The sequence below is a fragment of the Dama dama genome, chromosome 11, assembly GCF_033118175.1.
Source record: "Dama dama isolate Ldn47 chromosome 11, ASM3311817v1, whole genome shotgun sequence".
Taxonomy (NCBI): Eukaryota; Metazoa; Chordata; class Mammalia; order Artiodactyla; family Cervidae; genus Dama; species Dama dama.
This window is the reverse complement of record NC_083691.1, coordinates 32,067,973-32,081,689: the sequence shown is the minus strand read 5'-3', so window position 1 is coordinate 32,081,689 and position 13,717 is coordinate 32,067,973. Positions and strand designations below refer to the sequence as shown.

Sequence of the window (13,717 nt, the reverse complement as noted above, 5' to 3'; positions counted from 1 at the left end):
TTTCTTGACTTAAATGTTAGATGCTGAATTGAGATTAAGAAAATTATAAAATTATTTTTTCTTTTTGAATTTTACATCCATTTTCTCCATGGCCACCTCTCTAGATTTGTAGACTTTTTATAGTTTATAAAGTGTGTTTTGTCAAATGAGTGTTGATCCATCATTAATTTTATCTTAATTCAGTGTTGCATAGGCTATTCAGAGACTAGAAACTAATCATTGTGTTCTTTTTGTTTTGTTTTGTTCGACAGTGGAACTTCCCCTCTTGCATGCCTGAATGCCATGCTGCACACAAACTCCCGAGGTGAAGAAGGCATCTTCTATAAGGTTCCAGGTAGAATGGGAGTATATACTTTGAAGGTAAATATTGTTGTTAGGGAGTCATTTTAAAAGTGAAAACAGGAAGTGACTACATATAAATAATACTTGAATCATAGAGACAGAATTCTGTTCTTGAAGAGCTTACTTTTAAGAAGAAGTAAAAATTTCAATCCCATGTCCAGTACTTTTCTCTTTAATCTGTGGCCATTTGTAGGTAGATTGGAGAAGTAACTTCAGTTTTCATTCTCTGCCTCAGTATTATTTTGAAAGGATGAATTGAAAATTACTTCCAGTGACTTTTTAAAGGGCCTCACATTATTTAAATAATAATGAGTGTTACCGTGGAGCATATAGCTTTAATACTTTATACTACTTTCTCATTTAATTCTCCGTTACAATTCAGAACTGTGGTTACTATTTCTTTATTATAATGGAGAAAGCCGAAGTTCAGAAGATTGGATTTTCTTGCCCAGTGTTGGCCAGATAGTATTAGAGCCAGAATATGAACTCAGATCTAACTGAATTTCCATTTTCTTTTACCATAACAAGCTTGCTAATTTCTAATTCCTGCACTAAAAAGGGATCTTGACTTATCAGTGTCCTTACAGTTATAAACAGAAAAACCAACCCAAGTGAACTTGAGGAAAACAGAGAATTATTAGTTCACATAGCTCAAAGTTTTAGGGAAACAGCCTGAATTCAGGAGCTCAAATGATTGTCATCAGAAATGGGTCTCTCCACTTTCTTTTGGCTTCATTCCAAGGCAGGCCTTCTCCTCATCTACATGACTTCACTCCCAAGCCCCACTCTGGACGCTGTAAGCCTGGGGAGAAGGAGACTCAAACAAACTGAAGCAGGAGTCCTTTTGGTATTATTTTGGCTTAATTGGTATGGGTTGGCGCATGTGCCTGTACTTAAAGGATCGCCTTTGCCGAATGTATTGAATCTTCTGATGGCCGCCCTTAGGTTCATGGTCACCCTTGATATGAGGGTGTGGTTAAGCCCTCTAGCCAGATGGATTGAGGAGAGCGTTATTTCTCAAAGGAAATTCATCAGCAGTGACTTATGTCCACATGTGTGTGCAGCTCTTTCCCCCTCTTACCTTTTTGGCTTCGGCTGTAGTCATCCCTGTGCTCGGTAGTTGTGTGTAGCACGCTAACTTTTAAAAGATCTAACTCACCTTTAATACCTTCTTTTAAAATACCTTATTCAGCTTCTTGGGGTTACAGGGATCTAGCCCACATGGAGCTCTCTATGTTTCTTTTAGGTTTTAGCTGTTGTAGACCTTCTATATTGCTAAAAACATTTATTAAATGCCTACTCTGTACTGGACACATAGAGGCTATAAAGAAGGATAAATTAAGGTCCCTGATCTCTTAAATCTCACATAGTTACTGAAATAATTAGTGACAGAATGTACTATGCTATAAAGTGCTGTTATAATGTAGAGAAATAAAGATTCATCTTGAATAAAGGGATTTAGAAGCTTTTGTTTTTATTTTTGCTATTTTAAAGTTGTAAAATATGAGTTGAACTTTGGTAGATAAGTAATGGGAGGAAGGGCTTTCCAGGACAAGGGAATAGATTAAGCAGAGGCACAGATAAAAGGATTCAGAATGGACTTGGGAGTAAATTGGAGTGGTTAGACCATAATCTGTGTGTGGGCTAGTGTGATAAGGAGTTGGGGTGGGGTAAATGTTAGGTGAAGAACACACTTTGGAGGCTTTTGAAAACCTGACTTGCAGCTGGGGAGAGGAAGGAGAGAGGGTAGGCATGTGTTGAGGAAGTGGCAGAGGTTTTTAGGAGAATAGCATGATCAAATCCATGTTTAGGAGGATAATTCAAGTAGGATACACTTAAGAGTTAAACAGGAAAACTTGTCAAAAAGATGATTATGATTGTTTAAAAGAGATAATTGAGCTGAACTGTGAGAATGATTGGGGCTTCCCTGGTGGCTCAGAGGCAAAGAATCTGCCTGCAGTGTGGAAGACTGGGGTTTGATCCCTGGGTCAGAAAGATCCCCTGGAGAAGGGAATGGCTACCCACTCTAGTATTCTTGCCTGGAGAATTCCATGGACAGAGAAGCCTGGCAGGTTATAGTCCATGGGGTCGCAAAGAGTCAGACACGACTGAGCGACTAACACTTTTCATGAGAGTGCTAAAAGAGATGGAGGCAAGGAACATTAGAGAAATAAAATGTGAACTATTGGGAATAAAAGAAGGGATGCAGTGATTCTAAGATTTTGGGTGTGAGGTGATCCTGGAGTGATCACAAGTTTAAGATCGTTATATTTGTACTAAAGTATTTGTAGAACTTATGGATCAGGAGGTCTCTTTGGCAACTAATCTGTAAAAGTTTCCTGCATTTTGAAAGAAAGAATAGAAAAACAAGGGGTATGTATTTCAAGAAAGTGTACAACATGTGAAATGGCACTGGAGGAAAAACAGCTCCTTACTAGGTCAGAGGTTGCTATCTTCTTTTTATTTTGTTGACCACACACTGCGGCATGTGGGATCTTAGTTCCCCCATCCGTAGTTGAACCTGTGGCCCCTCCGGTGCAAGCTCAGAGTCTTAACCACTGAACCAAAAGGGAAGCCCCCAGAGCTTACTGCCTTGACTATAATGTTGTGAGTGGCAGTTGTAGGTAGGATGGTCATTTGTCAAAATTATTTTTGATCTGATAATAAAAATAAATTATGTGGGAGAACAGAAAATATATTGAGAGGAAAAAAGAATCATTCATAGTTTTATAACTTAGAAATAACATTCACTAATTATTTGTATTTTATATACTATATAAATACATAGTAGCCAGCTAATATTTATTGAACCTTATCATATGCTAGGCACTATACTAAGCATTTTACATTTATTAACTCATTTAATTTCAGAATGATCTTTTAAGGTAGGTACTATTACCCATCTTACAGGGAGGCTGAGGCATGAGCATTTAAGACTTTGCGCAAGGCTGCCTCATTAGGAGAAGATAAGGCCAGAATTCAAACCCTAGATTCTTAATTTTACAGCTTCCCTGTTATATCTATCATAGTGTGGCTGACACAGGAATCATTTTTCTGATTAGCATTCTCACTATGCAGTGCAGAAACCAAAGATTCATATGATTTTTTTTTTAATGATTCCTTTTGTATTTGACTCTTGCTACTTACTAGCCAATTTTTGGAACCAAATAGATTCAAATAATGTACCATCTCTTGCTGTCCAAACTCTTAACTGAATTTATAATACATAATGGCACTTATATACACACAAATATATATACATTATATGGATGATGGGTATGCTTACATTTTAAAAAATTGTTATTGTATACATTTTATAGATTTCATTTCATCTTTTTTTTTTTTTCATTTCATCATTTACCTGGACTTATATATAGCAAGTTTTTGTCTAAGCCTCTGTGTTGTACGTGCATAAGATTGTCATGTATAATTTTTATCTTTGAGTATAGAAGGAAACAGTACCTAATTTGACACAAAGAAGAGAGGTGACAGGAATCAGAAATTCCTGGTTCTGCTACTGAATCTTACAATCCTAAAAAATAATCAGCACAATTGCAAATCACAGTAATGCATATCAGAAATTTAATTCCTGTTTGCTGAAATGGTAATGATTAATCCTAATTGGATGCCTACATTTTCAGAAAGATGTGCCGGATGGGGTGAAAGAGCTTTCAGAAGGTTCAGAAGAAAGCAGTGATGGTCAGTCAGATTCCCAGAGTTCTGAAAACAGCAGCAGCAGCAGTGATGGTGGCAGCAACAAGGAGGGAAAAAAGAGCAGGTGGAAAAGGAAAGGTAAATCCACCTGACCCCTCAATAAAAGACTGAATGCTGTAGGATAAATGCCCTTGTTAATAGTTCTTCTTTTTCCAGACCCCGGGTTGGTTATTCTCTTTCCCTTACTAGTTAGAAATTCCCATGGAATTTCCTGCAGTGATGGAAGTGTTCTGCAGCTATGTTGTGCAACTCAACAAAGTAGTCACTAGCACTATATGTGTTTTGAGCACTTGAAATATAGCTAGTGTGACAGAGGAACTGAATTTTTCACTTTATGTTAACCTGAATTTAAATAGCCACATGTGGCTAGTGGCCATCACATTGGACAGCATGGCTCTAGGTTTTTATCTGGGTCTATTTTCAGCTCTTGGCTACCTATAACCTTCTTAGGATGGTATTATGTTATTTACCTCTTAATACTCTCTTTGAAAATTTGAGGACTTAATTGGTTTAACAGCTCACTCCTTACTAGGAAAAGAATGCTTTTCGTTTTCTACTAGCAAAGACTAAATTTAGTCTGCTAGTCTTTGCCCTCATCTCCTGCTTGGTTTCTGCTTTATAGTTTACCCCAAACCGTGTTTTTAGAGAATAACATCTTTGTTGCTACAGCTTCCCTGGGATGAATTTTCACTTCAGGATACATTTTATTACCTAGTGTTGATAATTATCTGTAGCTTCTTTCTCAAGAGTCTTTTTGAAGAAGGAAAATCATTTTTACCCCACTATTGGTAAATTGAGCCATATATGGCAGGACAGATTTTAAGCCAGCTCATGCTGGTTACTTTATAAGGACTGATGCCAGAGCAAAATAGACATCCAAGAATTTCCCTAGCTTGGATATCCTCTTAGGTTTGAGTTGTAGGTGAGTTGTCTTTGGATCTAGAATTTAGAGTTACACTTATTAGAATAATTGACTCAGTTTTAAGTGCAGCAGAGCTATTGATTTTTGAACTGCATCAGAAAAGTCATCAGGTTTATTACCATTTCTGTGTTAATGTGTGGACGGCTTTTGGAGAAAATTTAGATAACTGGTTGCGTTATCTGAGTTCTGTCATAACAGCTACTACACATGTTGTTTGGACAAATTTTGAAACCAGGGGATCTTAGCTTTAAAATCACAACCACTTAGAGAACAGCCCAGACTCTTAAGTGTTATGAACAAATGGAATAAAGGCAAGACAAGATTGGGACCTGTGGCCAACATTCCTTTTTCTCTTTTTAAAAAATCTCTTTATTTACTTGGCTGCGTAGGGTCTCAGTTGTGGCACACGGGATCTCTGCTGTGGTGTGTGCACTCTCCAGTTGGGGCGCGTGGGTTCTGGAGTGCACTGGCTTAGTTCCCTGATCAGGCACTGAACCCACGTCCCCTGCATTGCAAGGCAGATTCTCAACCACTGGACCACCAGGGAAATCCTGAGTGTTCTTGATATGTATTTTTTAAAAGTAATCCCAGTCAGTAGTGAAGAGCGGTGTGTCCAGGGTCTTAGGTTTCTCAGATTATACTAAAGGACCCCCCTCTTTTTTTTTCCTGTTCTTTTTTTGGAAGATGGAGCCAAAAGTATTTAGGCCTTTTTGTCTCCTCTGCTTTCCCCCAGTTTACATTTTTCTTTTTAAGTTTGGGAATTGTTGATCTAGGATTAGGAACCAAACCAGGTCATCAAGCAAGAGAAACAGATTCATAATTTCTGGATGTGGCTGGAAACAGGGAAATCAGCATTAAAGGTGATCAGTAAACTGGGAACAAAGTCACGGTTGTGTAGGCCTTTGCTTTTTGGTAGCTCATAGGCTGCAGTAGCTGTTTCAGGTAGTGATTGTTACATGTTTGTGAAAGGCTATCTGTGAGGTAAATGTGATTACAGGAGGATTTAAGAAATAACAGTTGAACCCCATTCTCAGTAGCTTCAATTCGGTCGCTCAGTCATGTCCCAACTCTTTGCGACCCCATGGTCTGCAGCACTCCAGGCTTCCCTGTCCATCACCAACTCCTGGAGTTTGCTCAGACTCATGTCCATCGAATCAGTGATGCCATCCAACCATCTCTTTTGTCCCCTTCTCTTCCTCTCAGTAGCTTAATGGGTAGATTAAAATATTACAACCTTGCCACATACTTGGCATAATAATAGAAGATATTAACATCAAGGTTATAGCAAATTCAAAATTGTAGTCAACATAAATTATTTTCAAACTGCCTCTGATGCATTCTTCTCGAAATTGTCACAGTATTAACTACTTAGCCTCAGTTTCTGTTGAGATCTTAAGATCTTTTCTGATTGTAGCCTGTTAAACTGAGAATAGGATGAACTTCATGTGGTATTTGGAAGGTGGAGATGAGAGGTGTATGTGATGTCATATGGAATTCCCATTGACTCTGGCAGCTCTGATAGTCTTAAGAAATGAATGAAGGCTGGAGAAGGAAATGGCAACCCACTCCAGTATTCTTGCCTGGGAAATCTCATGGAAAGAGGAGCATGGCTACAGCCCATGAGATCACAAATAGTCAGACACAAATGAGTGACTGAGCACACACACAACATACACATATAAAACACAGAACTCAAAACTGAACCAAAAAAAAAAAAAATGAATGAAGGCTAAGTTAGCAATAATAAAGAATGATTTAGTCTCTCATAGGATGTACTTCTCTCATTCTTGGGTCATGCATATGGCATAGGCATAGAAATGTATTTTTAGTTTTCTATTGTATACATATGAGTGTTTTTGTAGTCCAGTGCAAATTAAAGTGGAAAACTTGTAGTTAGCAGTGATAGTAGTAGTGTGCTGCAGAACAATTCTAAGTCAATTGCAGTTATTAATAAAGGTAAAACAAATGTGTGTCTATTCCGTTTTCTTATTCTAAAGCTTTTACTCTCAATCTGACATCACTTTATTTCAAATGCATTGTAAGACAGGAAGAACACTGAGATAGTATCGAAACCCACTTCCTTTTATGTACAAAAATAAAGAGCTCTGACAGCAAAACTGATACTTCTAGTTGGAAATCGATAGAGACTCTCTTGAAATAGGTATACTTTTTAGCCAGATAGGAACAGAGAGTAGAACCTTGAAATTCAGTCAAATGTTAAAACTAGTTTATTGATTTCTGTGTAAGGTGGAAGAACTTAGAAGTTTGTAGTTTTGGTTTCTAATTTCCAGACAGGAAACAATGTTCAGAGAAGAGCTTTATGGAATTCCAAATCAAGGTAAGATGGAATAACACCAGAAAAATGATTAAAATCAACATTTTCTGTTGCTTTTTTGGTAGGATTGTATCTACGTGAAGTCTGCCTTTTCCCTAAAATGCAGTATTGCAGCATGAAACAGCTACATGTATTATTGTTTTTATCTTCTGATAAAATTATTTATTATTATTGTCTTTATAGAATATATTTTTAATAATAAAATTATTTTTATTATTAATTTGTGAAAATGAAAACTCTCCCTTAAGAGAAGTATTGCTCTTTTTGATCATGAAAACGATTTGGGGAACTTTAATTGTTATCAGTCTTTCAACGATTAATCCTTTAACTGTATAAAGCTCAGTTTCAATTTTGATATTACTGCTCCATTATTTCTGATAGTCTCTTTAATACTTCAGAGGGTCTCACTGAATATCTTCAGGAGAAAAAAATAAAATACTAAGAGATTATTTACTAATTCTTTTTAATTCAAATGCATCTAATATGAATAGTCCAGTCCATTACCCTTTGGACCTTGTTCCATATGATAATCATTTGTTGAAATGGAAAATTCCCAATGCTGTATTGAAAAGTGGTACCTTCTGAGCTTACCCAGTGGATGGTACAGATGTATCCAACAAGCTGAAACTACTTCAGTAAACTATATAAGTAAAACTGGCTTTAATGAGCCTCAATTTGTAAATCACTTTGGAAAGCTGGCTTCTCAGTATATTATAGTTGAACATGCATTAGAATCACCTGGAGAGCTCATTAAGACACAGATTCCTGGGCCCTACCTTCACAGTTTCTGCCTCAGTAGAGTTGGGTTGGGATCCAGTAATTTGCATTTTTTAGATAGTGATTGTATCATTCTTGGTACAATACCTTAGAAACCAGTGTTTAAGACAGTGTAGTAATAAGAGCAAAAGACTATAAATTACTAAACTACTCATCAGTCCAGTTGAAGAAATTATGATACATCTGCACAGTGGAATTTTATGTAGCTATTAAAAGGAAGGTCATCCTTCAGTCTCTGCCTCTGTCTTCACATGGACTTCTCTGTGTTTGTCTTGTGTTTAAGGTAACTCATCATTTGATTTTAAGACCCACTGGGATCATCATCCAAGATGATTTCCTTGTCTCAAAATCAATTATATCTGCCAAGTCTCCTTTTCCAAATAATAGAACATTTCTGGGAGTTAGAACATGGACATGACTTTTGGTGGCCACCACTTAACCCACTACAAGTACTCACTCTTCTGAAACTATGCAAAGTTCAAATGTTGGTTGTGCTCCTTACTACCTGAGTCCTTTTGCAGGCTAATTAAATTTCTAGATAAGGAAATTTTAGATAATACCATCACAATATGCAGGTGTTTACATTTAATATTTATGTATAAATACACATCCTTGAAATTTTTTCATATTTTTATTTGCATAGAAAAATGTCAACAAGGATACAAATCCAACTATATTATTTTGTTATCTCAGAGGGTAGAATTGGAGGAGATTGGGTGGGAGTAGAAACAGAAGTTGTACCTACCTTATTGTTCAAGTCGCTAAGGCGTGTCTACCTCTTTGCAGCCCCGTGAACTGCAGCATGCCAGACTTCACTGTCTCCCAGAGTTTGCTCAGATTCATGTCCATTGAGTTGGTGATGCCATCCAACCATCTCATCCTCTTCTCTTGCCCTCAGTCTTTCTCAGCATTATGATCTTTTCCAATGAGTCGGTTCTTTGCATTAGAGGAGGATTATAAGAGTTCAGTGAAATTCTGTTCAGATGAACCTAGCACAGCATTAGGCACATAAATGACATTTAATTTTTGGTTACTCTAATAAAGTTAATGTGTCTTAGAGACAGTGTAGGCACTAGAAGGATTAAAAGAGATGAGTTTATAAACATGTGTTTAAATCATGTTTGCTCTTTGTAGTTCTGAACCTTTAATATTTAAAAGTTTCATTAAAGTTGTGAGACCAGTATTTGGCATTAAGTCAACCGAGAGATTTTCCTCATTGGTAGGTCCTGAAGTTTTCTTGATTTATTTTAGTTGGCTTCAAGATATGTTTATGGATTCATTTGCTAGAAAGGGCTTTTGCCTTAAAGGGAAACATTCCAAAGTTTTGCCCTGGTAATCACAGATAGCTTTATTGTCTGTTTTCCAGGCCACAGTTAGAATTCTTGCATTCCTTAATGGGGTCATTTTGGTTGGTTTGTTTTCTGTTTATTTTTAGATATTGGGGCAGTCGAGGACATGTATATTCTCAGATTTCTGCAAACCATTAAAAAGAAAGTAAATAATAATAAATAAATAAATAAATAATAGTTAAATATTAATAGTTTCTAGCTTTATTTTCATAATGTCCATTAAAAACATTGGTCAAATCAAGAAGACAGACAATAGCAAGTGTTGACAAGAGTGTGGAAAAATTGGAACACTCATACATTTCCGATGGAATTGTAAAAATAGTGCAGCCGTTTTAGAAGTCAGTTTAGGACTTCCTTAAAAAGTTTAAACACAGAGTTACTGAAAAACCCAGCAATTTCACTTTTAGATATGAACCCAGGAGAGCTGAAAACATATGTCCAACACAAAATTCTGCTAATGAGTGTTCATAATGGCCAAAAAGTGAAAACGGCCCAAATGTCTATCAGCTCATGAATAACAAAATGTGGCATATGCATACAGTAGAATATTATTTGGTGATAAAAAGAATAAAGTATTGATACATGCTGAAACACAGATGAATCTTTAAAACACTCATTTTTGTTAAAAAAAAAAAAAAAGCCCATCACTAAAGAGGGAAGTGAGTTAGGGGGAAAAAAGAATGACAGCTAACCAGTACAGAATTTTTTAATGGGTGATGAAAATTGATTCTGATGATGGTTGCACAACTTTGCAAATATTTTAAAAGCCATTACATTTTACACTTCAGGCTCATTTTATGGTATAGGAATTGTATCTCATTGAAACTGTTGTTTTAAAAAATTGATCAGCATCTGAGTGCACTAAGAATTTAGTTTCTTTTTGTTGCTTAAACATCTCAAGAATTATCCAACTCCATTTTTTGTTTTATATGTTACAATTAATGTGATTTTTTTTTTTTGTTTTTTTTTTAACATCACACTTTCTTTCCCATATATAACCCCTCAGTAAGGGCTGGGATATAAAGCTGAAGTCAAGTATGATGAATCTTCTTAATATTGTCTACTGTTGTCGTCATTTTTGTTTTTGAGTCTGAGTCAGTGATTTCTTTATTATCTTGTATCATAAATTATACACTGTCAAACTTTAGAAATTGTGTTTATTATAAATATAGACCCTTGCTAGGGAAAACCCTTCATGCAATACTGAGGTTTGGCTAAGTCTGATAAAACAGCTAGTGATGATTAGAGAGTGGTTCCATCCTATGTATACCTACACTGATTCCATCAGAAGTTCTAAAGCACTCTTTCACATGGGTAGACCTAAAACTATTGATGTCAGAGTTGAAGGAATATAAGAATTAAGAGAACGGTAGTGTTTGAGGTGGAATGACCTTATTGCCTTCATTTTAAAGACAGGGGAAACTGGAACCCATTCTATCAATCCAGGGCTCTTCCACAATATCATGTTGTTACTAGATTTACCCTAAGGATATACATACTGTCCAGTAGGTTCTAGAATCTTTTCTAAACTTTACCTTAGTTGATGACTCATGGTTTATATTCTGCTTACTGCTTCTTCAATCAATTCTGTTGAAAAAATTAATACGAAGTGATGAATACTAACATTCATCCCTTTCCCATCCTATCATCCTTCACTAGAGCTTTCTGAGGAAATAAACTTGAAAAGGGAGGCTGTTTGCAATAGAACTCCAAAAAGAAGATCCTTCCCAAAAGTGTTTGGTCACAGTTCTTAATACAGGTAGCACTATGTGATTGGGAAAGAAATGGTGCTTGATATCGCCTCTGATAACAAAACTTGGAATTGTCATTTTTCTCCTCCTAGTATCGTCTAGGCTGTCACAGCCATCTTCTCCTCATTCGGGCTGCCCATCTCCTACCATTCCGGCAGGTAAAGTCATTTCTTCATCACAGAAGCACAGCAAGAAGGCACTAAAGCAGGTAACCGTGCTGTTCTGTTTACAGACGCGTCCTCACGCACATTAAAAAGGCGTGCTGCTGGCAGTCAGTGACATTAAGTCCTTTAAAGGAAAAATTTTGTACAGTTTCCCAATTTGTTTTTAATAATTTATGCACCTCTGTGTTACAGCTTTGTCATAGATACTCTTTTTAATCACATTTTAAAAGTTCCTCATTATTTAAAAAAAAAAAAAAAGTTCCTCATTAGTTTCCAATTTGCTATGAGGAGTGTGTGTGTTACAAGTATGTATTGTGTGTGTGTGTGTGTGTGTGTGTGTTACAAGTAGGTATTGAATTTTTTCAGGTTTTTTTTTTTTTTCAGCATTTATTAAGACGATCAGGTAACTTTTTAAGTCGGCCAGTATGCAGAATTCCAGGGCTAGATTTTCTAATGTTAATCTATAGTTAACTCTCTGGAATAAACCTTGTTATGTTTGTTACATCATTTTTAATATATTAGTAGAGTTTTCTCTTTTATGAATTTAGCTTAGATTTTGTTACATTCTTGTACCACCCTTGTACAATTTTGGAATCAGGATTGTTCTTAGCATCTATTAAGTTCTGTAGCTCTCTGTATTTTTCTAGATGGTGAAAGTCTTGCAGATCTTACCTTTTACTGCTAGGGTGTTTAAATTTCATTTAGTACTACTCTTGATTTCTGATTCTTTTAACCAATTTTGGAAATTTATTTTTCTTAGAAAATGGTCTAGTTCACTTGATTTTTTTGGTCAAATATTGGTATAAAGTTGAACATAGTATTTTTTTGTGTTTTTCTTTTGTTCCTCAGTGTTCTTCATTTATAATGTATCTTTTCTCAGTGTTACTTGCTGGCTGTTTTACTGGGCTTTTCAAAGAACTAGCTTTTCATTTTTTTGAAATGAAAATTATTAATACATATAAATTTGACTAATAATTAAGAACACAGACCACTTCTATCTTAGATTGGTATATATATATAATAGAGCTTAATTAGCTTAATTAATAAAGCACTGTCAAGTATGTGGGAAAATGACTACTTGTAGTTTGCTGGTGGGATATAAATTATAGCTATTTTGGAGAAAAATTTTATAACATTTATTAAAATTTTAAGTGCATATACCCTATGACTAAGCAGTTAAATATTTGGAAACTTATCTTAGAAAAATGCATGTATTCATACATTCATACACAGAAAAATGTTTGCATTAAAGTTTGTAATAGGAAAAATTTATAAGTAGAGATACATACATGAATTACTTCATTAACAGTGGCATAATCATACGCTAGACAATTATACAGGATTAAAAGTTTACTTTGTAATGAAATTGTTCTGCATAGACATATAAACATCACCACACTATAATGTTTAATCATTACAATTAAGATGTGTTACAGCACTCATTAAAAACATACATATATCTGACATACATACCCAGAACAATAATATATTTTAATAGAAATATGACTATGTATATATGCACCAACACACACATATAATGTAAGTGTAGAAGAAGCTCAATAAGGAAATATAAGTTGATGGCTATAACTTGTTACCTTATTCATAAAGGTACATAAAAACTACTCTATTATTTTCTTTTGATCTCAGGAGTCAGATACTGTACTTTCTTCAAAGAATATCAATATAGGAAATTATGTAAATTAGATTGTTGATATATAAAGTAAGGTTTTGCCTCCTGTGTATGTTTTTCATATTAAGTGAGAAAACTTATTTCAGTATGAGTTATCCTTTACCACAGTGAAGTTTTTTTTAGTTGTTTGTTTTTTAAATTTTAAAATAAAATTAGGAACAGGGTTTATATACTACTGAGGGAGGGGGAAACTGAATGCAGTTCTTAAAACAGAAGCTGTAAGTTGTTTCATTTTTATCTTATATCTGAATTTATGTGATCATAGCAGAAATAGATAAGATCAAGTAGCTCTATTAAATTTCGCATTAACCTAGAATGACCTACATACTGCAAATAGAAAGAAATAAATACTAGTGGCTGCCACACAGGAAGCCTACAAACATTTTGTATTCTGATTGCGAAGAATGAGAGATAAGCTGTCATCAGTGATCAGACAAAACTGACATTATGTTTCTGCCTCACCTATTATAAATGTTATAGGTGAAAAGTAAGCCAGATACCAGAGACTCTGAGTATTCTTTTCTCCACTGACAGTTTAGATCAAGGAAATCAAGTGTTGCCACTGTGCCTATATGGCATAGCCAGAACTGCATGTGAATGTGAAGTAGGAGAAAACCATATTGTGAAGAAAGAATCGGAAACAAGTAGGCAGTTGGTTTTTCCACACTTTTCT

The 13,717-nt window shown here is 35.4% G+C and overlaps 1 protein-coding gene across 3 annotated transcripts in view; it reads left to right on the top strand.

Annotated features, from left to right (window-relative positions):
- Positions 1-13,717, top strand: part of ASXL2 (ASXL transcriptional regulator 2) — a 114,140-nt gene that overhangs the window by 72,490 nt on the left and 27,933 nt on the right. For 2 of the 3 annotated variants that reach the window (XM_061154966.1, XM_061154964.1), the window contains exons 3-5: positions 252-360; positions 3,984-4,134; positions 11,283-11,398. In XM_061154966.1, the coding sequence (XP_061010949.1) occupies positions 252-360; positions 3,984-4,134; positions 11,283-11,398 (376 nt within the window). Of the gene's footprint in view, positions 1-251; positions 361-3,983; positions 4,135-7,077; positions 7,317-11,282; positions 11,399-13,717 lie in introns of those variants that run through there. The other variant, XM_061154965.1, reaches the window with a different exon arrangement.